General features: G+C 45.3%; 1 protein-coding gene across 2 annotated transcripts in view; it reads left to right on the forward strand.

Moving 5' to 3' along the window:
- Window positions 1-27,525, forward strand: part of LOC142587385 (uncharacterized) — a 498,611-nt gene that overhangs the window by 319,954 nt on the left and 151,132 nt on the right. For both annotated transcript variants that reach the window (XM_075698346.1, XM_075698349.1), the window contains exon 2: window positions 26,296-26,447. In XM_075698346.1, the coding sequence (XP_075554461.1) occupies window positions 26,296-26,447 (152 nt within the window). The remainder of the gene's footprint in view (window positions 1-26,295; window positions 26,448-27,525) is intronic.

A 27,525-nucleotide genomic window follows, 5' to 3' on the forward strand; every position in this document is an offset into this window, starting at 1 on the left:
GTACTAAAAAGATGTTCTTTGACTGATGGTTGTTCAACTGGCCAATCACGCACGCAAGTTCTGCTGAACGCAGTGATTGGTGAACGGATTGTCCAGTTGAGACGCAACCCGGCAGTAATTCGCCAGCAAAGATTGTGGGCGGAGCGTTCCGTGTAGAAAACGCGGCCACAGCGCTCCGATGGAAAGTTCTGGACCTGGCTTCGGTGCTAAGCACCATCGGCGCTGCCGAAATAGGGCCGCCCTATGGGGTCCAAACCAGTGTTACTATTTGTAACCGATGTACTGTTGAAACTATGCAATCTTGTAACCGAACTTTGTAACTTTATCTGTAAATACAAGTTGTTGTTCGTTCGTTACTGCAGCGGCTTTGTCCTTCGAACCTAAGTCACCCATTGAACCACCTGTGCAGACCGTCTCTGACGGTGCGTCTCGGACGCCAGCGGTGGGGGTGAATTTCAACGAACCAATCGATCGATTGTCGGCATCGAATTCTTACTCCTCCTTTCTGTCTCTTAAAGTAATGGCTGCCATTCTTCGTTCCATCGTTCTTTGCGCTGTCGTTAACTTGTTCTCAAGCTTCTTCGTCAGTCTCCAAATCTCTGCCCCATATGTCAGCACCGGTAAAATGCACTGATTGTCTACTTTCCTTCTCATTAGTAACGGTAAGCTACCAGACAAGAGCTCACGATGTCGGCCGTATGCGATCCAACCCATTTTTATTCTTCTCTGAATTTCCTTCTCATGGACAGGGTTCCTGTAATTAGTTGACTAAGGTAAATCTACTCCTTCGCAGAATCTAGAGGCTGACTTGCGATCATTAACTCTTGTTCCCTTGCCCGGTTATTAATCAATATCTGTCTTCTGCATGAATACTGTAAAATAAACCTTCCTGTCATTTTTCTCTGTACCTTTTGTGCGGAAATTTCGCATCTTCAAAGAAAGCCCGTGTTGGAAGCGCGCCTCGTAAGTTGCTGTTTGGTAAGTTCTTGAACATTTGTAGTGTTATTGAATGTGTAGTGCCGACATCTATTCGCGTACTAGGTTCCTTGAATACGTTTCCAAGATATGTACAAGCTAGCTTTTATGTAACTTTAGAAAGGATAAAGGAACCACTGGAAGCTGTCAAGGCCGCTTGCTTCGTGCGATGCTCAGAGCGGTATTGAGACGGCGGAGCGATTGGCCATCCCGAATGGCTACCCGGCAGCGATAGTTTTCGGACACCAAAGGATAAGCAGACGTGACGAGCGGCTTATACGCTACTCGGGGCCTCTCGGTAAGCGCTGCAATCTGTTTCTTTTTTTATTTTTACACACAAGTGTTAAGTGCTGTGCAAATTCAGCGAGAATATACCGTGTACCTAGGCGCGCTCAAGACCGCATGCATGCGTGAGATTCGGGAAACAAGAGGTTAGGACCACGAAGAATCGACACCATATCGTGGAGCCTATGACGAAAACCCGCACACGGCGGACAAATCTTAGACGTACTTGTCGGCGACAAGGTAGCCTCGCTGGCTGAGGGTTTATCTCCCTGAGCTATGCCGAATGCTCAGTTGCGGTGATCGGATGTCCAAATTCTCCCCTCCCCGCTTTTTTACATGCTCCAGTGCACTACATCTGCAGGCTTGGAGCGGCGCCTGACACCGGCGAAAGATGCAGAGAGCGAGGGGGGCTATACTAATCCAGGTACAACCAAATTAGGAAGGCCCACTAAGCTTGAACAAGACACTCCCTCACCAGAGCAGGAACTGGCCTCCCAACATGTTGTTTTATCATGCTTTGTATAATCCTGTACAATGCAAAGTGACGGTCCGGGTGAAGTGTCTTGTAACGCTTGACTCACATTGCTGAGCTGAGAGACGTCATTCCAACAACAAATGCTGCGCTGTTATAAACTTGAATATCAGTTTCCCTTTGACTTCGGTACCGCATGTTCCTTTTTCGAGTGCCTCAATAAAAAGCCTCACCCGCGCTGCGTGCCGGGTCGCTCCGCTACCCTTGGCAAGATCCCTTTGTTTGAGACAAGGTCAGATTGCATTTCTATGCCATATTTTTTTATTTTGTTTTATCATGCTTTACATATTTCAGTACAATAGAAAGTGACGGTCGTGGTGGTGCCGTGGTAACCCTTGGCTCAAATCGCTGGGCTTAGAGACGCCATTTCAATAACAAAAGCTTCGCTGCTGTAAACTTGAATACCAATTTTCCCTTTGACTTCTGCAGCGCATGTTGCTTTTTCGTATGTTTTAACAAAAAGCCTCACCAAAAGGGATGCTGCCAATGGTAGCGGAGCGAGCCGGCATGCAGTGCGGGTGGATTTGGGGGACGTCAGGGAGGGGAGAGGTTAAAAGATGCCACTTTACCGGCCGCAGACCAATGTGTAATGATACGATCTCTTATTTTACGTGCTAATTCAACGTAGATCTTTTTTTGTAAAATGTCTATTTGGAAGTGATAGTTAAGTTTATGTTCGTGACTGGGCGGAGCATACGCAGAGCAGCCAGTGTGAAGATCACCTCTCATGCCCTACACATGTAGTCTTTTACCAAATAGGCGAATCGTGCTCTAGATACTCCAAAACAAGCAGCAGACACAAAACGCGAGCTTTTTGCAAAGGAAGCGTCACACTAAACATTTAGCGAGAGTGGCATCTAAAATTTTGCGATATATATAGGGGGTTTCGTTAAAGTTCAGCACGCAGGAACCGACGAAGCATATGCAAGAGAGAGACGAAGAATCTTTTGGAAGGAAGGCTTGGTTACTTAACGTTTTTGGCTAGCAAACAAGCCTTCGTCAAAGTACAGTAACCGAATAACTTTACTCACATTTATTGTATTCTGACGAAGGGTGGTCCACCAGCCGAAAACATTAGGTAAACACGCCTTACTTCCAAAAGGTTCGTCTTCTCTTTTCTGCTTATATATATATATATATATATATATATATATATATATATATATATATATATATAATTCTTTGCCCTAGATAGCAGGATATAAAAAATAAGCACCACAGTAGAGGGGGCAGGACATGGAATATATCTCACCCATAGCTCGAGTTCATAAACTGCTTAGCGTGTAAAGCCATCGTATGTAGAAAAACGTGTTTCTTTGTGACTGTTTTGGCTTCCTGGCGAATCCAGAAGTCGTTGTTCACAAATAGTTCTTTATTCTGTTGCTTGTAAGGTATAGGTGGTTTTGTGGCTGGAAATAGAGAGCTGCATACGAGCATTTGCGAGGGCCATATTATTTTCCTCCTCATTAAACACAGTCACACTTCCTCTCTTCAAAGTCCGAAATGCAAAATATGCTGAGCTGCGCAACGAGATTTCGTAATTCAGAGCACATTTATGGTCGCAGGTAGCACGTGTGCTTGCAACCTGTCTTGCAGCGCCTCCCAGATGCAGGCTACTGTCAATTGCCCAATGGGTGGCAAAATTGACTTTGTTGGCAACTGTATGCTATGCCAGGCATACGCTACAGCTAGCTTGATAATCAGCTTTGCCAGCAGCGGTGTCACGTCACTCACGTGTAGTGGGGAACCACTCACTTGTGCAATTTATGGATAATCCACTGGTGACCGGCATGCGGCTCCCCGGGAAGCTCACACTGTGCTCGCACTTTATTTCCGTTACGGCGTTGTAATGCAGCTATTGTTACTGTTCTGAAAATCTATCTCAAAGATTTACAGTCACTCTTTGTAACGTTTAATAACGGCCTTTTTTTCTGTTGACCCTTCGTAGTGAAAAACGCACGAGATTTGTTGCTTGAGATGTCGCTTCTCGTAGCATCCCTGCCCGAAGCCCACGTTCCCCAGAGCTAATAACAGATGACCTAGGCTGGCAGGATGTGTTTAATTACTTCTATAAATAACATTTCTAACCAGCAATATACCTGCAAACCACATAGGCAAACAAAGCAGAGCACATGCAATGCGGGGCATCAACATATAATGCTAAGTACTACCAAAATCACAGCGGTACCAAGTACAAGACGTCAATTCTCTCAGTGACCAGCGCACATCAGAATTATAAATGTGCGGCGACAACATAGGCTGGTAGAGCATTTCTTCCTGCTGTGTAAAATAATTGTTATCTGCATTACTGTCTAGAAAACGGCGGGAAAGCTGTTTCTCTCGTTAGGCGTGCATACTGTATTTACTCGTAAATAAGGTGAACACAAATATAACCATCTACAGGGACTTTTCGACTGTGTGGAAAATAAAGAAAGACGTATACATTACGATTACAACTCAAAGTTATGCTATAGAGTAACAATAGGTGACGCTTAAAAGCGCATGACTGCAGGGCTTTATTCATCGCTACTGCGAAGAGCCATCGCCAAATTTAGTGAAGAATTATGGCAGACGCCTTTGTCACGGTGGGCAATAATGGCCCCGTCCTTCTTGAAACTCAGAGGTCCATGCGATACAATCACCCGGCGAAGCCTTCGCCAATTGTATGGTGGTGCTCGCCTCGCTGGATGCACCTGCACCACAGCCCACCACGTTGTGCGCCTAGAATGTCTGTGTAATTGAACACGGTGATAGGCGCCAACTCCGAGAATTAGACCGAAAGCTCTTCTCTGCAATGAACAAATGTCGTGATAGTCCGCCGGAAAATCCACACCAAAGGTGGCCGGCAGCAGTCTTTAATAATACTCCGGCCTTCGTGAGCCTCCGCAAGGTAAATTTTGTAATCCCCGCCTGGCAGCTATAAGGTAAGGAAGCGGAGGTCGTTGTTCGCCCTCGTCATGACTCCATGCAGGGGACGTGAATACGACAGTTCGCCCATTAGGATTTATATACGCGTGATGGAAAATTTCCCCGCGAGCAGTCCGTGGAATCTTAAGCACGAGATCAGCGTTTCTCACGTGCACGTGGCTTGCAGACGCTCGCACACAATGGAACCATGCCTGTTGCAAAACCTAGTATCCAGTGTCCTGTTCCATGCCGGATTATGGGTCCAGTGTCACGCGCTGGAAGCTGGGGCGCCGGACAGGCGCGGCACACTGGGAGACGCTGTAACGGTACTTGTGCGAAAAGCAACGCTAGAGCTGAAATACGCGCTGCCCGGCAAAGATATATATATATATATATATATATATATATATATATATATATATATATACGTTACAGAAAGCAACAGAGAGCGTTTTAGTGCAACAAAATGAAGTACATATAATGGTACCAGGACTCGATCGTCTGATCTGCAGATACCATGCCTGATACTTCACCACTACGCCGCGCCGGCTTTGTTATTTCTGGCCACGTTTTGACAGGGAGGGTGCGGAATGTAATCTGAAGAGAGAAGTTTGATACCTAGAGGAATGGTGACTCGACAGACACGCCTAAGTACATCAAATAATGACATACCAAATGAGGCGCACGATAATGGAAGCAGGAAACAGTGTGCCTTTGAGTACAGCGGAAATATCTTAGGGAGAGGGAGTGAAAATGTAATCCCTACTAAAGTGAGCCTTAAGAAAGTGAAATCCTGCCACAACCTGCTTAAGGAAGCTCCAAGGAGCCCGTGGTGCATCTCCGACAGATGACGACACAACTATTTCTGGAAGGAAATTGATTAATCGAGGGTGCAACAACTCCGTTAGATATGGACTGTTTATATCATGGACGAAGAATAACCGGCAGACAAATTCTGTAACAAAATGGTGAACTATGCCAAGAACCCCGCCCTCAACGGAAGAAAAATGCTATCAGGTCGCATAGCCTTACCGCGTGAGCTCCATACATAGGTAGCAAACACACGATGAAACGTTTGCAACCTAAGTGGCGAGCAGTGTAATACCCTCATGACATACATAAGTCGAGCTGCTAGGAACACATTGCAAGAATCAGCTCGGCTAACATGGGCAAATGCCATCCCTGCCAGCTGTTAACTTTGCGTTGTAGATCTGCAACTGCAACTGACCAGTGTGGATTACTGTTGAGATATTGAGAAAGAGGTACACTTAAGTACCTGAAGCCTTGCCTCCACTGGAAGCCTTGCCTCCACCATGGACCGAACCAAGGCCCTTAGCTCTTCTCAAAGACTATTGCTGCACCAGAAGCTGAACAAAACTGTTGCGTTAGGGCAATGGCATGCTATATATTTTTCGTTGTCATCACAAAAGGAGGCTAGGTCATCTGCATAGGCACGTACGTGGAACTCATTCGATAACAATTTGAACCTGTTAAAGCGATGAACCTTAAAAATTCGTGCACAAGGTGGTGCTATGTAGAAAGCGAATAATAGACGGGAGGAGGGACAACCCTGCCTTACCGAAGCTTTCATGTAGATAGATTTGGCTAGACAATCATTATCCCTAAGCCTTGTGCCATTAGCATATCAGACAGTGACGCATCTAAAAAGAGACAAAATGTCTATGTGCTCTAACAGATGGTACAAGAAGTAGCGATTAACCTTATCGAATGCTATTGCTAAATGAACCTGAATTATTGCGACTTGAGCTGTACTTTCTGTCACACACTCTAGCACAGATCGCGCAACGTGGAAATTTGTCTGGATTGATCTTCCTGAAATGCCACACGTTTGATAGTCTCTCACCACGGATTGCATTACGTCTCGAAGGCGACTAGCTAATGTTTGGCAAATAGTTTATATTGTCCTTTGCAAAGTGGTATGGCATGAGATCCTTCGACTTTCTGCAATTTAGTTTCATCACTGCTCTTTGGGATAAGTACTGTGTGCCCTTGATAGAGCGTGGCGGGTAGATATCCAATCCAGGAAGTTTCTTCATCCACTTTAAGCAGAAAGGGAGCCAATATACAGAAAAAGCACTGATAAAATTCCGCACTCAAGCCATCATGCCCAGGAGTTTTGCCTTTAGCTAGCGAAGCAATGGTTCCTTCGAAGTTTGTGATATATATGTCGCTATCAACCTCATTACATTCTTTTTGACTGAACTTTGGCAGCAACTAAACACATTTTTCCTTTACAGTTTCACTGTTAGTAACTAGTCCGAGCGCATAGTCGTCGGTATTTTGAGCAAAAGCCTTGTAGTCGTTCGCGCGGTGATAAGCGTCGGCATGCTCAGTCGAAGCAAGTGCTCGATTTAGAGTTCAGAAGAAGAATTCAGAATTCAGAAGAATGATAGGTGTAACGTTAAAGGATAAGAAAAGAGCAGATTGGGTGAGGGAACAAACACGAGTTAATGACATCTTAGTTGAAATCAAGAGAAAGAAATGGGCATGGGCAGGACATGTAATGAGGAGGGAAGATAACCGATGGTCATTAAGGGTTACGGACTGGATCCCAAGGGAAGGGAAGCGTAGCAGAGGGTGGCAGAAAGTTAGGTGGGCGGATGAGATGAAGAAGTTTGCAGGCCTGGCATGGCCACAATTAGTACATGACCGGGGTTGTTAGAGAAGTATGGGAGAGGCCTTTGCCCTGCAGTGGGCGTAACCAGGCTGATGATGATGATGATGATGATGATGATGATGATGATGATGATGAGCAATTGTTAATGAGTAGGCTATAATCACGAAAATATTCACAGATCATTTTGACAATATTTTTCAGCTTCATAAAAACTACGCCACGTCAGCACATGGCACTTTGTGGATAATTTGCCCTGTCAAGATCCATGCGCAGTTTTAGCTTCACTGAGACGCGTCTCGCACACATATGATAGATGCGCTATCGCTCCAGAACTAAACCTTACGCCTGTATAAGAAACGAAATGTTGTTATCCGTATTCAAAAGTATGCCCTGAGGTTCCAAAACACCATTTTTTGTTTGCGAATGGTATTCTAACTTCGAAAAAATCCTAGGGCAGCCGCCGACCCGGGACTCTGTATTGGACGTTACTGCCGATTTTGATAGCCTTTTCTTTCACTTCGCGCTGGGGTATGCTACGTTTTCTTAGTTAAATAATGGGTTTCAATCAACACGTCTGTCTAGTCACATATCTTCGTCACACAGAAGCCTAGGATAGTGTTGGCAGCCTTCGGCAACAACACATATACTTTTGTTTGTAACGCGATAAATCGGCGCTCATCACTTCTTGTGCAGACACTGTGGACACAAAAAGAATATAGTTATTTAAGGACATTGATGTCAAATCTGAAATATATAGTGATTTATCCTTTTTATGCTTGTTGATTTCATAGCCCAAAGAGGCCGATAGCGTGAAGACGGACTCGGAGGATACGCTAGGCCTAAGCTTCGGGCTATGTCGGCGCGGGTACTTGGCCAATGCTAAAACGTGTGCATTTCAGCGTCAGATCCTTCTGTCTATTATTTTTGGCATACTGAGCAAAGTGAAAGCGAACGAATTTCCTCAGCACTGTTATGGGTGCCATAATATTATTCAGCGGTAGGCTTCGAACTCGGGGTCCTCTTGAACGCGTCTGAACGACACCTGGATTTCCTGTCGACTCCACAACAGTGCAACAACGCTGAGAGCTCGAAGTCATCGGTTACTAACAAAGCACTAAAAAACGAGGCGGCCTCTGCGTTTGCGTGTTTCGTTCAAGAACATAGCTATTTGCCAGTCAAAAGGTAAAATGTAAACAGCGAAAGTGATCTTCAGTGTCAAATATGCATGCATAAACAGCCCCCCCCCCCAGCTCACGCACCTTCATTCGAACCTGCGACATGAAATAGGCTTTTCTGACCGCAAGGATATAGTTTTATTTAGAAAGAAACTATTATCTAGCGTTGCACTTGTATAAGGCATTGAATATTCAGCCGCGTCTATAGCTCCTTGCTTATTGGAACCAGTGCGGCACGAACGCAATGAGTGCAGTTTTCAGTACGGGCCAATGAACTGCAGCGAGAACGAGCATGCGGCCAGCGCAACCCAATGGTCCACAGTGTGACCCAGCTCCTATCCAGCGTCCCACTCGTGTCCCACTGACTGCCAGCGTGCGCCAGCGTCCTCAGTGCAATCGAATGTCAGAAAAAAGCGTGCAGGTTTTACACTGGAAGGCACTGGACGACGCTGCTTTATCCAAAAGGCATGTTACGCTGTCTCGTCCTCCGGCTGACATTTAGAAATCTCACGCTTATATTCGGTCAAGTGGGACTTTATTCGGTATAGCCGCGTTCTCTAAATGCGCGGCACGCTTATACTTACATGTCAGGGTGAAATTAAGCGTGGCATTCTTTAGACTGATAGAGCGAACGTGTTTCTCCATGACGTAGCGTGGATCAGTCCGAGCGGAAATTACGGCAATCTCGCTGTAGCCGATTCGCAGGTGGCATACGCAACCTTGGTTGGGCAGTCGGCCGTGCGTTGCGGTTTTGTAATATGCGTAAGTTATCCTGGCATCACGCAACATTTTTACTCTGCCCCCTTTACAGCAACTAACCCGAGAAAGCGCGATCCTAAAGAAGGAAATAAAAACGCTTAAAGTGGAAAATACAATATATAAGAATCCAAACAAAAGGCATAGCCCTTAACTGACCCGAAGCTACCAGGGTGTCGACACGAAATCGAGCTCCACCGACGCGCGTACCGAGATCGATGAGCGCGGAGGCGTCGCCGCACAAGTGAAGGGCAAAGGAGAAAGCAGAAGGGCAAAGGGACTCGACATTCGGATAAGTAAAATGCATGTTCCAGGAAATGTTCGCAGGTTGACCACACCAATTCGTGCAGATGCGCCGGATGAACAACAGAAGATAACGCAAATGCGAGTGGAGATGTCGCAGCGGTTCGACGTCCTCGAGGGTAGAGTAGCGCAGCTGGAAAGCGTGTGCAAAGATGCCCTACCCACAGGAGTGAGACCGGTAAAGACCAAGCCGTACAGCAGGCCACCTGAGGCTGAGAACAGCTGTATAGAGAACTCGAGTACTCAACATGGCGCTGCGTAACGAGTACGAAATTTAGCAGGAGAATTGTCGTGGGATTCCCAGTAAAATGCGTAACGTACAGCAGTTCGCAAAAACCAAGCATGCATGGGACGTAATCTCGCTCCAGGAGACTGGTGCGACCGCAAAATTATCAGCATACAAATCACATAGCAATTTAGAAGAAAAATTATTAGAAGCAAACAAACACTGACACCAAGAACCACATAGGCGAAATAAATTGTGCTAAATAAATGAAATTAAGAAGCGATAAATTATAGGAAATGAAAATGGGCGAAAAAACAACTTGCCCCAGGTGGGAAACGATCCTATAAACTTCACATTACGCGTGCGATGCTCTACCGATTGAGCAACCACGGTGCCGTTCCCCGTGCACTTTCTTGGGTATTTATGATTCCTTGCAGAACCCTTGGGGCGTTAGCCAGCGTCACCACACACAAACTTTGTCGGCGGATGTGGAACATCCTTTCTGCCACAGGCGTCACGGGAACATGATCTTTCTGGGTGAAGACAACCGGTCAAAAAATCCGCACACGCTACCTCATATTGCCGGATTCGAGACCCTCGTTATGTAATAAACGAGAAGACAGGGGGCTATTCAAGGGGCCCGATCTTTATTAGTCATATCATAAGAAGCCAACAAAAACTGACACGAAGGACAACATAGGGGAAATTACTTCTGCTAAATAAATGAAATAAATGAATATTGCAAAAAATTATCGTTTATTTATTTCATTTCCTTAGCACAAGTAATTTACCCTAGCTTCTCGTCCTTGGTGTGAGTGTTTGTTGGCTTGTTATGGTATGACTAATAAAAATCGGGCCCCTGGGTTAACGTCCTTTCTTCTTGTTTATTATATAACGAGGGTCTGGAATCCGTCAAGATTGATGTCTTCAACTAGCATCTGTGGATATATTGACCTGTTGGCTTCACCCAAGAAGTTCCCGTTCTCGTGACGCCTGCGGCAGAAAGCATGTTCCACATCCGTCGCCAAGGTTTGCGAGCGATGTGACGATGGCTAACGTTCCCGGGGTTCTACTACGAAACATAAGTATCCAAGAAAGTGGATGTTGAAACAGCGCCGCGTTAGCTTAATTGGTAGAACATTGCACGCGTAATGTGAAGGCTGTGGGATCGTTCCCCACCTGCGGCAAGTTATTTTCTTGATCAACCTTACTTTTCACTAATTTATCGTTTCTTTATTTCATTTATTTAGCACAAGTAATTTGCCCTATGTTGTCCCTGGGGTCAGCGTTTGTTGGCCTCTTATGATATGATTAATAAACGGGACACTACTTTGGCCTTTAGCCGTGCCCCCTAAGGCAATCTGTGCATTGTCTTAAATAAATCAACAAACAAATCAAGAAAGAAAAATCGGGCCCCTCGATTAACCACCTTTCTACTTGTTTAATGAAAAGGCTGCATTAACAACACTCTGGTACACCGAAACATGGCGGCGGTAGAACATGACACCGACGTGCGAAATATACAGCACGTCCTACTGGAAATCATCCCCAACGATTAAAGGTAGCGATGCCTGTTCCTGCTGAAAGTATACAGCCAACCCCATCGCAACGAAAAGTTTGGCTCACTTTTTCACAAAGTGTTAAACGTGGTGGGCAGACAGGCACTCATCCCCGTGGGCTTCTTCAGTGCGCCACACGCAGCCTATGGTTACACTATCGAGAGCGCTAAAGGCCGCAAGATGTGGGAGAACGCTAATCACTAACCCAGAATACCCTTATTGAATGGGAAGTAGCGTTCACAGAGACACTATGCCGCATCTGACATTCACGAAAACGTGGCCAACACGAAATGGGCCAACACGAACGTAAATCTAGGCAGTGATCGCTGCATTGTGAGCACAATGATACAAGGCGGCCCACGAAGAATAAAATGCAGGAAAATAACGCGAACCGAGTGGGACATGTTTCGTAAGCTCCGCTATGACAATGCGACAAAAACCATTGAATACATAGAAAAGCGGACACACACTTTCCAGCGTAGCGTGTAGAAATCCACTGAAAACGTTCCCGAAGAGGTAGGCAAGGAGTAAATAGACAGAAAACACATGTCGGGGGCGAAACAAAGCTTCCCAAGCGCTGGAAATCTTCAGAACAGAAGCGGCGCCTAAGAATGAAAATCGTCGCTCTCGGCCTAGAAATAGAAGAGCACGCATCTCAGCAGCAGGGGGAAGCCATGTGCATTCTAATGGACAGACAGTTCGGAACGTCCGAAACTTGGATCATACTCTGAGGGCCCTTCAAACCAGAATACACGAAAACAACACGAAGACAAAGTCTGCAATGGACGCTACACAACTACGCAGGCGCAGAGGCAGAGCTCCTACGAAATCTACGCTAGATATGCGTAGGCGACGGAACAAAGACACGCCCGCGAGACTATCAAAGGAAGGTTAACGTTGACGTCGACGCCCCCATAAGGGAGTCAGAGATTAGATATGGACTCAGACGACTCAATCCTTATTCCGCACGGGTCCCGATGGCGCAACAAATAAAACACTTAGCAACTTAAATGACGAAGTCATCGCCGCTCTCACAAAGTACATAAACGAATGCTGAGGGAAGAATACATTACCCCAGCAATATAAAACAGCGCAACTCATACTAATACCGAAACGTGGCAAAAAGACCACAAATAGAAAAAGTCAGGCCCATGTGATCGACGTGCTGTATTGGAAAGCTAATGAAAAGAACGGTACTATCACGTGTCGCCATATACGCGGACGAAAGCAGGCTATGCCCAAACATCGTGATGAGCTTTCAACGAAAACTCTCCACACAAGATTTCAAGCTGAAACTAAAGAACCCAATCATTAACGCTGAAACACACACCCTGGTTACAATGGCCATCTTGGATCTTGACCTACAAAAATCATTTCATAAGACCACCCACGAGGCCATATTTTTCAACTTGGAAACCCTCCACAAGGTCAAAGAGCGTACGACTACATAAAAGATTTCATCGCTAAGAGTAAAGCCATTATCACTCCAGGTGACGGGAAATCCAAACAAATAGAACTAGGTAACAAGACAACACCACAAGGTTCGGTGTTTCCCCCTTCCTATTTAACGTGGCGATGCTGGGCATGCCCGCAGAACTGGAACGCATCGAAGGACTTCAGCACAGTCTGTATTCGAGCATCGCCTCATGGGTGACGGGTGGAAGTGACAGCCACATTGAAGAGATTTCACAGCGAGCAGTCAGTACCGTAGATATGTACCTGGGGAACAAGAGCCTAAAATGCTCTCCCGATAAAATGGAGCTACTGTTCTAGAGACCTACAAACAATGGACGCAAGCGCAATCAAGAGCGATGCAATATCATAATCTCCGAAGTGGGTCACCAATTGCCCCGGTACAACACCTCAGAGTACTGGGACCCCGAATATCTGAGAATGGACATAAGGGAGAAGCAATAAGGATAGCAGACACCCTTCCTCAAGCGTTAGCGAGCCGAGCAGGCGCCGGAACAAGGCGGAGCCCGGGTCTGGAGAGAGACCGCATGGTCAATATAATGAAATCAACAGGCCATCTCTAACAATTCCTACTGCATGAAAGTACACAACATAGTGCCGCTCATCCAAGCCTTCGTCGTCAGTCATATATGACCCCATACCTTAAATTACAAGTGGCGGAAAAACAAAAGATTGATTGCCTCATGAAAAAGGCATTAGACAAGCCATCGTCTTACCGATCATCACGTCTAACGACCTCAAAGCGTTAGGAATGCGCAACAAGCTTGATGAACTCATCGAGGCTCGTACAACAACACAATAGGAAAGACTCGCGCAAAGCACAAAGGAACCATAGATCCTGCACAAGCTCAGCATCACGTGTGCTGAGCAAAACGGGGATAAATAGGACATCCCAAGGAGGAACCAGAGAGCGCATCATCATACCCCCGATACCCAGAAACATGCACCCTGAACATCAACGAGAGCGGAGGAATGTAAGCGGGAAAGCACTGCACAAGAACTCTCAAAAAGACATGGACGTGGTGTACGTGGACGTAGTGGAATATGCAGACGGGTCATACGCGGCAGTGGTCGCCTCAAATCAAGCGTGCTGCCAGCTTGCCAGCGGCACCATTAAAACAGGAAATTGGGAAATCGCGGAGGAAGCGGCCATAGCGCTGGCGCTCGCCTTCACAACTGGCAGCGCAGTAATCACTGCCTCTAAAACCGAGCTGAATAACTTCGCTAAGGGACGGGTCTCGGTAGAAGCGCTTAGGATCACGACTGACTTTCGCGGGGAGCATGTCGTTCATGTCATATGGGCGCCCGCCCACTCATCTCTCCCGGGCAACGAAACCGCACACACTCTTCCTCTAGAGTTAGCGAGCCGAACAGGCGCAGGAACAACGCGGAGCGCGGGTCCGGAGAGAGACCGCATGGTCAATGTAATGAAATCAAGAGACACTACGGATTAAGGAGGGGGTATTACTCCCACCAAACTCCTCATTAACAGCCGGCGACAGCTCGGCACCTACTACAAACAAACCAATTCCCGGACGCGGTCGCTTATAATCATTGTTACCCACAACTCTAGTCAGATAGACATAAAGACTATTATCAATGGGCGGGCCTTAGACACACAATCTGAGCTTGCCCCAACATAATGCAGGGGCAACACATATACGAACGCGCAATAGTGGAATACCGCGCTGCTCAGCTGAGACAGCAACGCCCAGCGACAACTTATCAGGCGAACGAAACGTTGCGCAAGCAAAGTGTATAGCAAAATCATAGCAAATAGTTTATCGTAAATTATGATGTTTCGTTGCCTTTTTATTCAGTCTAAAAGGCAAGGTAGCAGACACCATGTAGTTCATGCTATAGAAGGCACTATGATCTGTCCTAGGTTTTCAAATCAAGAACTGTCCCTTTGAAATACACGAAAAAAATACGGTAAATTCTTGCATTCGCAATGCTTGTGAAATTAGAAATTAGCTTTCATGCTACCTTTTATTTCTGTCGGCTGGGTGACCCAAATATGCAGGTACCAAAATTTGGGGCAATCAGTGTTGTTCGATCTATTTCGCTGATAGATGGCTGCTAATTATTGTCAGGTTTTCGAATGCATAAGCAGGTGCAGCAACACGTTGCTGTGATGGAGGAAAATCTATATGTGCTGCCATCAGCAAACCACAATTGTTTCAAAAGGTATGAAAATAAAAACCTGATGACCGGTTTTACTGCTACCTGAGTCGATGCCAAAAGCAGTGCATTAGTTAAGTTGGGGTTATCCAGAAGTCAATGAGATATCGAGCAGCACGCGTTCCAAGTGCGCCAAAGAGCTATATTTGCACGAGCCTGGAAAGCATTCTCCTCTCGCATCCGAACGACGATTTGTGAATACAGCTAAATATGTAAAGGATAAGAAACTTTTTTTTTTGGCAAATGAACAGTATTGTTTATTTTCTGTTCCCACCAGTACAGAGACCAGTGTTAATCGAACAAGGATACAGCAAGATAACGAAATTGAAACCAATGCTCATCACATGCAAACGCTAGGTGGCCACCTCATTGCGGCGACAAGGTAATGTACTGCAGCCTAACTGCCGGAAAACACTTACAGTTTCAGCTTCATCATATTGCCACAGTTACTGTCACAGCGTATTGTATAGTAGAGAGCTTATGAAGTGACTAGTGCATGTATTTATTTACAGCCAGAGTGCAATACTTTGTATATGGAACTATGAACAAGGCTTGAAAATCTTTTACCGAACCGCCACTGTTAACAGTGTTGAGGGACTGTATCAGCAGCCCCCATCGTGCGAGCGCCATGGCTTCGATCAGAGTTGACGTAGACTCAAGCAGAAACGTATTGTCAGAGGCATTGGGTCTCTGTGGTGCCCTCTGTGTGCAGAGCAAGCTGACAACGACTCAATTCGCGCTTCGTTCCTTCACCGGCAGGAGCGCTGCAGAAGGAAGGAGGAAGGATATAAGAGTATAAGAAGGAACAAAAAGCAAGGGCTTGCTGAGGTAAAGCTAGGGTAACGATGGAGCATGTTTTATTAGAACGTGAAGATATCTGCTCAGCAGTCGATTTACGCGCCCTTGGCCTCCTCGAAGCTCTTGAGTTCAGCAAAAGCAGGAAGAAAGTAAACATGTCCGCAATAGAACTAGTAACAGGCGATTGGGAGATTGAAGGGAGTAAAGTAGGGAAATGAGAAAAAGCGGAGGTGTGCAAAAACATACTTCAGAATAGGGAGTCAGAAAATTTGGTTATGGGAATTCATCATGAGTTTTTTTTTTACCTACGTAGGACATTGGGCAGTACAATAGCAAGAGCTTGGTGGCGCAACCCCCCGCCCATGCCAAAGGGGACGCTCATAACATCCAGCGATTCGTCCATAATTTTCTGTCATCTCTTAGCGGTATAAGGCTCTGTGCTTACGTATTTCGATGCAGAATGTCCATAGGACGCACGACGTTTCTTGTTCTGTGGCACTACTAGCTCTTACCGATTCTGTATTACTGTTTCCCGTGCTATGTGCGATCAAAATTTCGACATGTGCCTGGAAACCCCACACCGTCCCCGTCTCGGACCGTTGTCTTAGTGCTTTTCAGTAATTTTTTCACCTGTGCTTTGTACATGTGCTTCAGTTCTGTCTCTTGTGAAACATTCTGTATTACAGTTGCGATTGTGCGTTAGAATGCAGGCAGTAATAGAGATGTACTGAGCTGTCGATGCCATGAACACATTCTTTTTATGTACATGGACCTTCAAATTTTGAAATTTGTGAGTACAGCTCCTTTTTTCATATTGTTTTCGCTACATACAATTTTTCAAGCATTATTCTAGTGATCACGCGCTTAATGCAGACAATAATACTTCTATGGCATTAGCCGGGAGAGGAGAAGAAGAAGACGTTACCTGGCGCAGCCTCCTTACGCCAATATAGATCACGGCGGCTTGATTTCAGTTGCGATCAATTAGAAAAGCCTTATCAAACCCAGTTCTGACTGCTTATCTAGATTATGAGCGCCTGGCGGATTCCCTGGCGTAGCGAATCCTGTAACACAAAGATGCTCGAGGTCTCGCTGACCAAATTACATTGCCGCATTCCCTCCTTCAATTTCTGCTTATACAGGTCGGGTTTGCTTCCCTCCCCCCTCTGCTCGTTTTGTAATGAGGAGGGCACGATACATCACTTTCTTCTGCCTCGTCGCCGCTTTACTGTGGCGAGAAAAAGATTATTGGGAATACTTTTCGGAAGATTTGGTCTGGACTTAAAGAACCTCCTATTCTTTTGATCGGGGCGTCCACTTTGGGATTCCACCACAGGGATGCTTGCTTCCCTGTCGAAACATTTCTTACAGAATAGAAACGAATGCCCTGCTAAATTCTATATGGTGTACTTTATATTTAATTATTACTTATTATATGTGACTTTCCTGACTTTTACTTAGCTACTTAACCGACAATTTTACGCTATTCAATATTAATTTCATAGATATTCGGAAATTTATGCTACATAATAATCTGTAATAATCCACCTATTTTTTGGCCAATCCCCTATTGTGGGTAAGAGCCACACACGTGATAGGCAACAACAACAACGACATCTTTACCTGACTATCAACCTCGTCCTTTAAATAAACGCTGTTTTACCATAACCGCACCAGTTTCGTGGCTGAGGCGCTGGGTACGTTGACCAAGCGACAGGGCTGCTGCAGCAAGTCCCCCGCTGAAGCGAACGCATCGCTCGACTTCCTTCGACGCCACTGGAGATCCCGATGTCCCACAAGGGCGAGCAGTAGCCACCTCAGGCTGCTCCAGCATGGACAACTCCAGCGTGGACAGTTTCTGTAAAATTATCGATGCTTCTATCCGGCTGTCTGTTGTCGCCGAAGCTTGTGTTATTTGATTTCATCGCGTGACGCGAATGATGTAGAACTTTGTGGAAGGCACGCGGGTCCGAACCATTAGTCTGGAACATTCAACGACTGCTGTATAAAAGCCGACGCGCTTTACCCGATGATCAGATTTTCGACGATCGCCGACCGTGTTCGCCGCTATCATTGTGCTACAAGCGTAGCTTGTTTTGTAGGCACAGGTTCACCCAATAAAAGTGTTTTGTCGTTCACAGTATTGCTACTCTGTTCTTCAACGTCCCCACCACGTCACAATACTTTCGCTCAGTATGTAGAGCCCATTAGAGAGAGACAACAAGATGTTATTCGAGCTCCTGAGCTCAAACTCAACTAAATTTTAATTCTTCTGTCCCCAGCAGCAGCTAAGCAGCGTCGCTGCTCGTGGCCTCGCCTGAACTCGTGTTATTCCTAGGTTGATCGCGTCGATGTCGCAGGCGCTACAAGTATAACTGAAGGAGTAGCTTGCCAGCATCAGGCCGCAGCCTGACGTCACCAAGAAGTCGCGAAAGCCGCTCACCGTCACCACGGCGACATTCTACATCACCACCAATGTCGAGAAACTAGCCGGCAGGACCGATGAAGGTAAGGTCACAGTAGTCTGCGTCTCTGTGATAAACAAGTTTTTCTTATATGATGATGAAGAAGAACGTGTGTGTGTTAATAATTGGCTTAGCAGCAACTACATTAGTTGGTTCTGGTTGTACTGTTTTCGTCATGAGGCGCTACCGTTTCCCACCCACCCCTCAAAGAAAGGCTGGGTCGGAAAGTTATGCTGCCGTGGAATGGTGGTGTGACTTTTCACGGTGTCATTGAAGAGTGCCTTATTCCCTTTGGCATTTGTGTTGCAAGCTACCTTGGAGAAGACAAGTCCACTTGTCGAAACGTTGGCTCCCGCTTTCAGCTTGTTCTTGAAGAAAAGTACACTTGTCGAAACGTTGGCTCCAGTTTTCACCCTGTTTTTTGGCGAAGACAACTCCACTTGTCAAAACGTTCGCTCATACTTTCACCTTGTTCTCGTTTTGCTTATCAAGTTACCTGGTTGTACTTCAACCGTAGCAAAAATTTCCGCGGTGAGAGGCCACCAACTAACAACATAAATAACTATCGATACAGTTCAGGCGCATGCTCGCCATATATCAAGAGTCTCTGGTGATCATCTCTTTCGCTGGCGCTCTCGTTTTGCAGAGCAGTTACGGCTAACCAGCACTTTTTGTCATTCAGATATTCGCCCGCAACAGGAACGTCATTCCCTTAGTGGTGCTTGAAAAAGGCTCCTGTGTACCTTGCTGTTCCAGGAATTGCGAAAAAGGCTGGTCTGACGACCTCGCCTTTAACGCAGATCACAATGGAACTTTTGCATTATCTGTACGCTAACCCAATCCATGTTTACATGGACAGATCTCTCTCGCAGAGTTCGACGGGCGTATTTGTTATACCATCTTAATTGTTCGACATCAAGTTGCAGACTTCACACGTCAAGACACCTACAGGTTCCGAACTTGCCATTGTTTGTCTGCCGTGGAATTCAACGAAAAAAAGCCACCTAGTAAATACACTATGCTTTGTGATTAGGAAGAAGCCGTCAAAGCTTGCGAGGCTTACGGCGTGGAAGATACGAACAGCTGGTGTCCCAAATCAGAGAAATTTACCATAAACGAGGACACAATATAATCTTTCTTTGGCTGCCGGGAACTTTTGACATAGTTGGTAATCACCTCGCTGGTGACTCTGCCCGACGTGCACAGGCTGGAGCACCAACACTACTTATACGCTTATCGAGAGTAGACCTTGTAAGACAGCTTCGCAATTTCGCTCGTAACATCACGTTGACTTACACGAATACACTTCAGACTTCTTAGCATCGATTATACAGCCTCGACTCATCACTGCAACTGGAATAACCAGCAAACATTCCACGACGTGATGCAACAGTGCTCTGTCTTCTGCTCGTAGGCGCAGCATTCACTCACTCCTAGAAGTATCGTATTATAAGGGCCGACTGCAAGTGTGAAGAAGACTGCAAGTGTGAAGAGACCATAAGTAATCTTCTGTGCCACTGTTCTCGTTTTTATAAGCAATGTCAGACTCTCCAATCGGCTTTGAATGTACGGGACGATAGGATATTTAAAGACGCAAAGGTATTGGGAGCCTGGCCTAACGGTTCATTATTACAGAAAGCCATTCAAGAGCTTCTTCAGTACCTGAAGGCAACAGACTTGAGTTCCCAACCGTAGACATGCCGGAGCTAGCTCAGTGTATGCGAAAGTTCAATATGGACTCACGTAAGTCTTACTCGTTTAAGTATTTGTTTTCGTTTTGGCGGAACAATGTATGCGTGTGCTTAAATGGAAAATTTTTGCTACTTTGATGATGTGGTGATTTTTGGCAGAATATTGAGTGAGCATAACAGACGTCTCACTCTTGTTCTGAATTGTGCCGAAAAAGCCGGCTTGATCCTAAATTCCAAGAAATGTCGTTTCAGCCAAACTAAGAACTCAGTGTTGGTTTCACATCTTCAACAGGTGCGTGCGTTGCAATCGTTTTGTTTGAATTCATATTTCTTAGGCATGGTCCCTTCATGTCATCGTTAGTAATCGTGGTCGTCAGTTCTTTCTGGACGCCGCAGAAGAACTGATTCGTCTCTGCACTTCGGAGTTTCGCTATTCAGCACCTTATCACCTTCAGATGTGAAGAACGCATGAACAGAGGTCTAACATGTTGGCTATGTACGCATCTTCCAATTACAAACACTAAAGATAACGTTCTTACCTTCATCACCTATGCTTATAGTACTGCAAACCATAAAACCACTGACTCTAGTCGTTTTTACAACCTTTTCGCATGTCCACCGCTAAGCTGCATTAACACCATACTACCTTTCGACTTTCACAGTGAGCACTCTGTTCACAAGACGCTGTGTCTTACCAAAGAAGCCCATAGATTAGCTCCTTTTGGTACTGTGGCATCCCAACGCCGATCGAAAGAGCGCTATGACAGCCGACATCAGTCTGTCTCGTACGCTAAACGAGACTTGGCGCGGTTGTGGACACCGCAACGTAAACGTGAAGTGTGCGAAAAGTTATTACCCCGTTACACAGCCCTAGACATCATTATATATCGGTTGAGCGACTTACCTACGTGATGACACGCTTGAAATCAACTAGATGTCGGCCGTGCCTTACCCACTAAGTACACGTTGCTCGTCTTTAACGGTTTCACCCTATACTTTCGCATTGTTCTGTACTTGCCCAGCGCACTACGTCGGGGAACCGGGGACAGTTACGGCATGAGCCGGGCAAGGAGAACAGAAAGAATACGTTAGCTGGTGCAGCCTATTGACGACATTTTACCTCACCATCAGCCTTGCCCTTTATGTGAACACTCTTCAATATTAGCCTTAACAATATATTTTCCATTGAGGAATGTCTGTACAATCATGTACATGCGTATTCTTCATATTTGTGCCTGCGTGCCGTGCTAGCGTTCAACAGATCAGGTGGATGATGCAATTTCTTGCCACGCGAAAGGACGAACACACACATGGCTACCTTGCCCTGTGTATCTCGTCTACGTCTTCCACCTTTCGCGTTGCAACAATGTTAATATTGTAGCAAATCGCCAACTTTCGACCCTATTGCGTGGACATTACTCGGCGTAACGATACAATGAATGAAAGACTACAAGAAACGAAATAATAGATTAGAGCAACTTACAAGATACTTCCGGTTCAAGATACTCCCAACATCAAAGTACCTTGCGCTAATAGCAGCAATGTGCAGTAAAGTGCCTGCTGAGCCTGCATGCAAATCACGCACATATCTCTACTAGGTAAACGGTGGTTATTCGCCTTCTGTGCACAACATGAAGACTGGTGCATTTGTTCTTCTGCTGCTGCAGTGCATAAGATAGGAATTATCAATGCAATTTATTATTTGCATATATACCTGGTGCGGTCTGCTTGCTCCTCACTCTTCAGCGTTGCAACAACCTTGTCAGCAAAAATTTCGAGTGCGCATGAGATTCGCCTTTAATAGTGGTATTCAATAGTACTCAATGATCCCTGACCGATTCTCTCTCTTTCTGCAATTGCACCTTATGTAACCATAATGTTTTCCGACAACCGCTGTCGGCGAACGCTATGAACGGAAGCGAGCTTTCTGGCAGAAACGCGGCTTTTCGCGTGAGCCGATCTTCTGGTATTGTTCAGGAGTTGTGATACTTCAGTCTGAGGAAACATGAGATAAAATGCATGCACTGTCGGTGTTTTGTTTCATGACCTTTATTTATGGGCTGTCATTGTCAAAATTCAGAGGAATAAATTTGTAAGTAATGTAAGACCAGTATGAGCAACTTTAGTGACAGAAAAAGATTAGTGCCGTATAGATTCTATAGAGCAGTTTTTGCTTACGGCACGCCAACGCCAGATTACGCTACGGTAACGGACGCCAATACCAGATTTTCATCTCGTGGGGCCCTTACGTTACCACGTTAAGAAAAGCGTCAATACCATGTGAATAAAAATGAAAAGTGCAGTTCATACATACAAATGGCAAGCGTGACCTTGAAAGGCTCGAAAGCTGCATCTTTGTGTTTTGCCCCCGTGTGCGACTGTGAAGCCGTATCTCATAGTTCTGAAATCGCGGTCTAGTACCCCTAAAATGTATTCACGCGCTAGTGTTAAGAGCGCCGGGTCAGGGAAAATCCAACGTCAGACATCGCTTCGACAAAAAGAATTTCGAACCAAACTCCGAAACCACGAATACCCAACCATTCTTCTACCATGAAAGTAGCTGATACCTGGTCTTTCATTCTTTGGAAAGTTATTCCTTGGAAATTTAAGAACGGTAGCCTACAAACAAATCCAATAAAAAAAACCACAGCGCATATTTTTTAATGTTATCTCTTCTGAAAATTACAAGGAGGGTGTAAAATCCGGCAATATTGATTCATTTAGGTAGCATGTGCGGGTTTATTGACTAGTTGCCTTCACCCAGAAAGATCGCGTACTCCTGACGCCTGCGGCAGAAATGATGTTCCAGATCCGCCGCCAAGGTTAGTGAGTGGTGGCACTGGCTAACACTCCCAAGGTTAGTTGGGCTCGCGGGCTCGCGGTGATCGCGAAATATAGTTCCATGCTTTCGAGGGGAAAAATAATGCCCCCTTTCTGTATCGCCCCTCGCTGGAGATACGCAAACTACCAACACTGAAGGAACCGCTTCCCGGGTAATAAAGAGACACCTGTCTATTCTTATTCCACGGCCGGATCGAAGGAACACGCGCTTCTCCACCATCACGCATCTGTGGCCGATGGCGCGGAGATTCTTCATCAAAGCCGACTACAAGTCCTGTAAACTATCTCAATACTACATACAGGTTTTAACAGTTCAGTGGGCATATTTGCGGAAGACATCGGCAAAAGCAGGAAGGCTTCGTAGGTTTGAGTCGTCCTAACAAACGCTCATGAGAAGAAGTCACTCTGAAAGATACGTCGTCAGAAAGAGTCATACAGGCTTTTTCACACTTATCAGAAAAAAAAACATTTTAAAAACCTTCAAGACTTGGCTAACAATCGGGAAATCCTGCATCACTGATGTGGCACTTGATGCGATTTGCCTCGGCTTCAGAGGTAATTCGAAGTTGCGTCCCACTATCTACTGCTACAGAAGTTGCCCTGACGTGGTATTGAAAGCTTGTTTTATGACTCCATAAACGATTGCTTGCACAGGCATGCAGAGCAGGTTTTGGTAACTGGCTCGACGTCATGGCCGGTCAGCGTTCCGCCTTGCGTTGCTCAAGGGAGCGTGCTTGCGCCATTACTGTTTCTAATTTTATTGCAACTGATGTTAAATATTGATTCAATTTATTACACAGATATGTCCGCTTCGAAAGAATCTAGCTGAAATAGAATTGCGCTGCAAGACACGTGTTTTTTAGAGTAGTGTTAGCGTTAAAAAACACCGCGTATGTGTAAGTGCGAGGCAATGAGGGACTTGTTAATGAACAAAATGATTTTCTACCGATTTGCATTTATTACAGTGAATATGTATTGTTCTAAATCCCAGTGGCTCTGTCGTTCCCATGGGTAAAGGCTTGGGAGACGCCTGCCGTAGGGTTCCTTGCAGCACCAGCAGATCCCGCTCGCCACCGCGCATCCGCGGCAGCGGCAGTGAGGGGGAACGAAAAACAAGACAAAAAATATATCCTTCGCGCAGAACGTTCGCCGCAAGAATTTTCCGGTAAAGATTAAGGTTACATAGCTGCAACTGCTGGAAAGCGGTAGTTGTAGCGGATCAAACAGGGCGTGACCTAACTATGGTTTCGTACGTAATATAAGAAACCACGTAGCAACTGATTTTTGTTGTAACAACGCTACGGGACGGCCACATATAGCGGGAAATGCTAAAGAGCTGCGTGAATACGAGGTGCGGCGAAAGTGTGGTTAAGTACATTTCTATTTACTCTGGTCCACTCTTTGTAGGTGCACGAAGTGGTGGCGTTGAAGCATCTTAGGCTAATAATTAGCCAAAGAACATTTACGTGTGCCTATTTGAATAATCTCAACCTACGTAAAAATGAGTAATTGTGCTAATTGTTCTTTACAGCTCGCTCGGCATTCTAATTTCATCATCCGACAGTTGTCATGCTGTCGTCTTCAGGCCTTTTGAGCTGACTCAGCCAAGCAAGTTGTGTAATAGCTTCGACCAATGCAGGTGCACGCTCATGTTCCTGATGTCGTCATGTTCGTTGCAGTATTGACATTCCAGCTTCGTCATCCCACTCTTGTCAGGTCTTCATCAGCAGCCAGTCCTCACCATGCAACAGTCGTGAATTCTTTGTCATACCGTCGATCTGATGCGAGCATAGACATTTCATTTCCGTAACTACGTTATCACCCGGCTCTGATCATACCGCTGTCGTTATACGGTTCACATCGACCCAGAGTCCCAAGTTGACGAATAGATTCGGCGACTATGAGCTCGCGATCATGATGGCATCGTTGTCACTGCAACGTCAACATTGCCCCGTCATCCGACTCCTATCATGCTTGTCGTCATCATGCCATCTTCATCGCACAGTTGTTATGCATTAGTTTTCATACCGCCGACGTGATGTCTTCGTAGTCAGTTCACCGTCATCATTCCAGCTTTGTCACCCTAATCACGCCATGCCATTGTATTCGTGCCGTCGTTGCACAGTCGTCGTGGCATCATCGCCATCATAACCTCGTTTCAACCAATTGCTCTCATACAGTTCTCATTCAATTGACGTCATTGGGTCCTCGTCATACACTAATTGACATGTATACATTGTCACATCATGCGGTGACACCATTGTCAGGCGTTGTCACACGTTGTCAGGCCAACCTCACCGTGCATTCGCTTTCATACCGTCGTCATGCTGCCATCATCGTCATAGCGCCTTCATCCTTCCATCGACGTCATTACTTCCTCGATATTCCTTCCTATTTGTGCTGTCGTCAGTGAATTGTCAGTATGCCGCCGTTGCCAGGCCAACATCATCATGTATATGGTTTCATACGTTCGTCGTCGTGCCGTCGTGGTTCTTCTGCCATCATGATTCTAGCTTCGACATCATCGCGCCTTCATTGTCATAATCTTCGTGATACAGTCATCGCCATGCCAATAGTCGTCCTATCCTCGACATTATCGCATTCGCTCCATGCCACCGTCATTATTTCATTGTCCTTTCAATACAGTCTGCTGTCTTTGTCAAAGCGCCTTCCTTGTTCTGTTGATGTTGTTCTTTCGTCGCCATTCAATGGCCGTCACCTAGTTGTTGTCATAGAGTATACATGACGATATATACATATCATGCTCATCGCCAATCTTGGCATGTGAATGTCAAAGAAAAGTGAGCCAATGCCGGAGACAACATATGTCGCAGGTAGCCGAAGCAAGGAATTCTCAAAATGGAGGCTGTTGATTCTAAATAAGCTGTTCTTCAGCCATCAGGTGTGGGTCTACACTTCTTGAGTGCTAATCACATTACTGTCGACAGTCACCATGAGATGCTTTTTAAAGTAATTATTAAGTCAAATGATATCCTGCGTAGAAGTAATAAAAAGAGTCTATGGCTGTAATGCGCTTTTCTCTCCACCAGTAGGGTCTTTATTCAGTGATAGGCTCAAGAGGTGATGGGTTGCGCAACTTGCGCATCCAATGGAAAGAACGTCACCACCTGTCAGTGAGCAAGAGCAATTGATCACGCGGTGCCTTCAACATCCCATGTTACAACAAATTTAATTAGAAGAACTCCTAATTTTTTCTGCTATTATGTAACATTTCAGACCGCAAATGTCGTGTTAGGTTTACTACAAAGTTGTTCTCACTGTTTCATTTCTATGTAATATATACAATACACTGAATTTTCTGCTTGCTTATGCACACATGTTTTGTAATACCTTTATAAGATAGAAGTATAAAAATTAATGCTTTATATTGCTAATGATCCTTGGCTTTGGCATTTTTTACCACTTGTTTTTATGAATAAAGGTATTATTAATAATATTTGAATTATTATTATTCTATAATATTTCGTAGCTGCTGAAATCGCAAGAAGATATTTACCTGTTTCGTGCACCGCCGCATGGATGGAGCATAAGCGGCAGCATGTGCATGAAGTCGCAGTACTTGAGTTTCGACACAGCCAAGCAAGAATACAAGCGAACTTTGTATTATTGGGGGCTTCATGTGTGAGTAACGACATTCTCATCATGATAAATATGCTAACAGTTGCCGTAAAGTAGTCACCAGTTAGACGTAAAGCAGTAAGCACTGCTTCTAATTCACTTTATAGAATACGCTGTACAAAACGACAGAAAGCTGAGGTAGTTCGTAAGGATTCATGAGGCAAAAAAGGGTGAGGCGTGCAGACAGGGCACAAGAAGCTATACGTGGACGTTTTGTCCACTTCTCTTCTGTTGTGTCCTGTCTGCACGCCTCACCCTTTTTGCCTAGTAGAATACGTTTTACTTCTATACTTCTGCGGCAATGTCTCCTACACTGCTCTCGACCCTCTTTTATATTTTTGAGAAAGTTATGAACAATGTTTTCATCTCACTGCTTCTCTGAAACAAATTTTTGTTATACATTTCTTCCTTCTCTAAAGGTGCTTTTATAATCGCGGTACTGACAAGAACCATTTGTGTTAGGAAAACATTAAAAATGTCTGAGGTTATGGTGTGCATTCAGAACGCATCACTTACGTGGAAGGCATCACTCCTTCATAATAAAGGCAATTCCACTGAACAGGCATACTTTCTATAGATACCTACAAGGCGTCTTGATAATGTTGCCTAAACATCCTAGCAATCATGTTGTAACTCCTACAACATGTCTTCGAGAAGTTCCCAGATAGCTTGAAAAGTCTTGTAACTATCGTGATGAAACCTTGTCGCATGGTTTAAGAGGTCTCGTAGTCGTCGTAAAGACCATCGAATTCACTAGCGAATTTAAGAACAGGACGTTTTGCGAGGCCCTCTGTAGCCATTTCAAAAACTTTTGTTAATGATGTCAGCAGGTATAGGAAGATCAAGGTATTAAAACTTCTAGTACGCTATTAGGCTAATGCAGGTGCACCTTCCGTTGCATAAAAAAACCTTTACAACTGCAAGATGACATACGCGAGCCGTATGGAAACTGTTCATCCATTTCATAGTGACGTACAGAAAAACGATAAATTTTGTTTCTATCACGGTATTTAAAACACATTGAGATTGAGCACACAAAACAAAGAGTAAAGAAAATGTTCCTGAGGCTCTTACAGCAGTA

This window comes from Dermacentor variabilis, chromosome 7 (genome assembly GCF_050947875.1).
Source record: "Dermacentor variabilis isolate Ectoservices chromosome 7, ASM5094787v1, whole genome shotgun sequence".
Taxonomy (NCBI): domain Eukaryota; kingdom Metazoa; phylum Arthropoda; class Arachnida; order Ixodida; family Ixodidae; genus Dermacentor; species Dermacentor variabilis.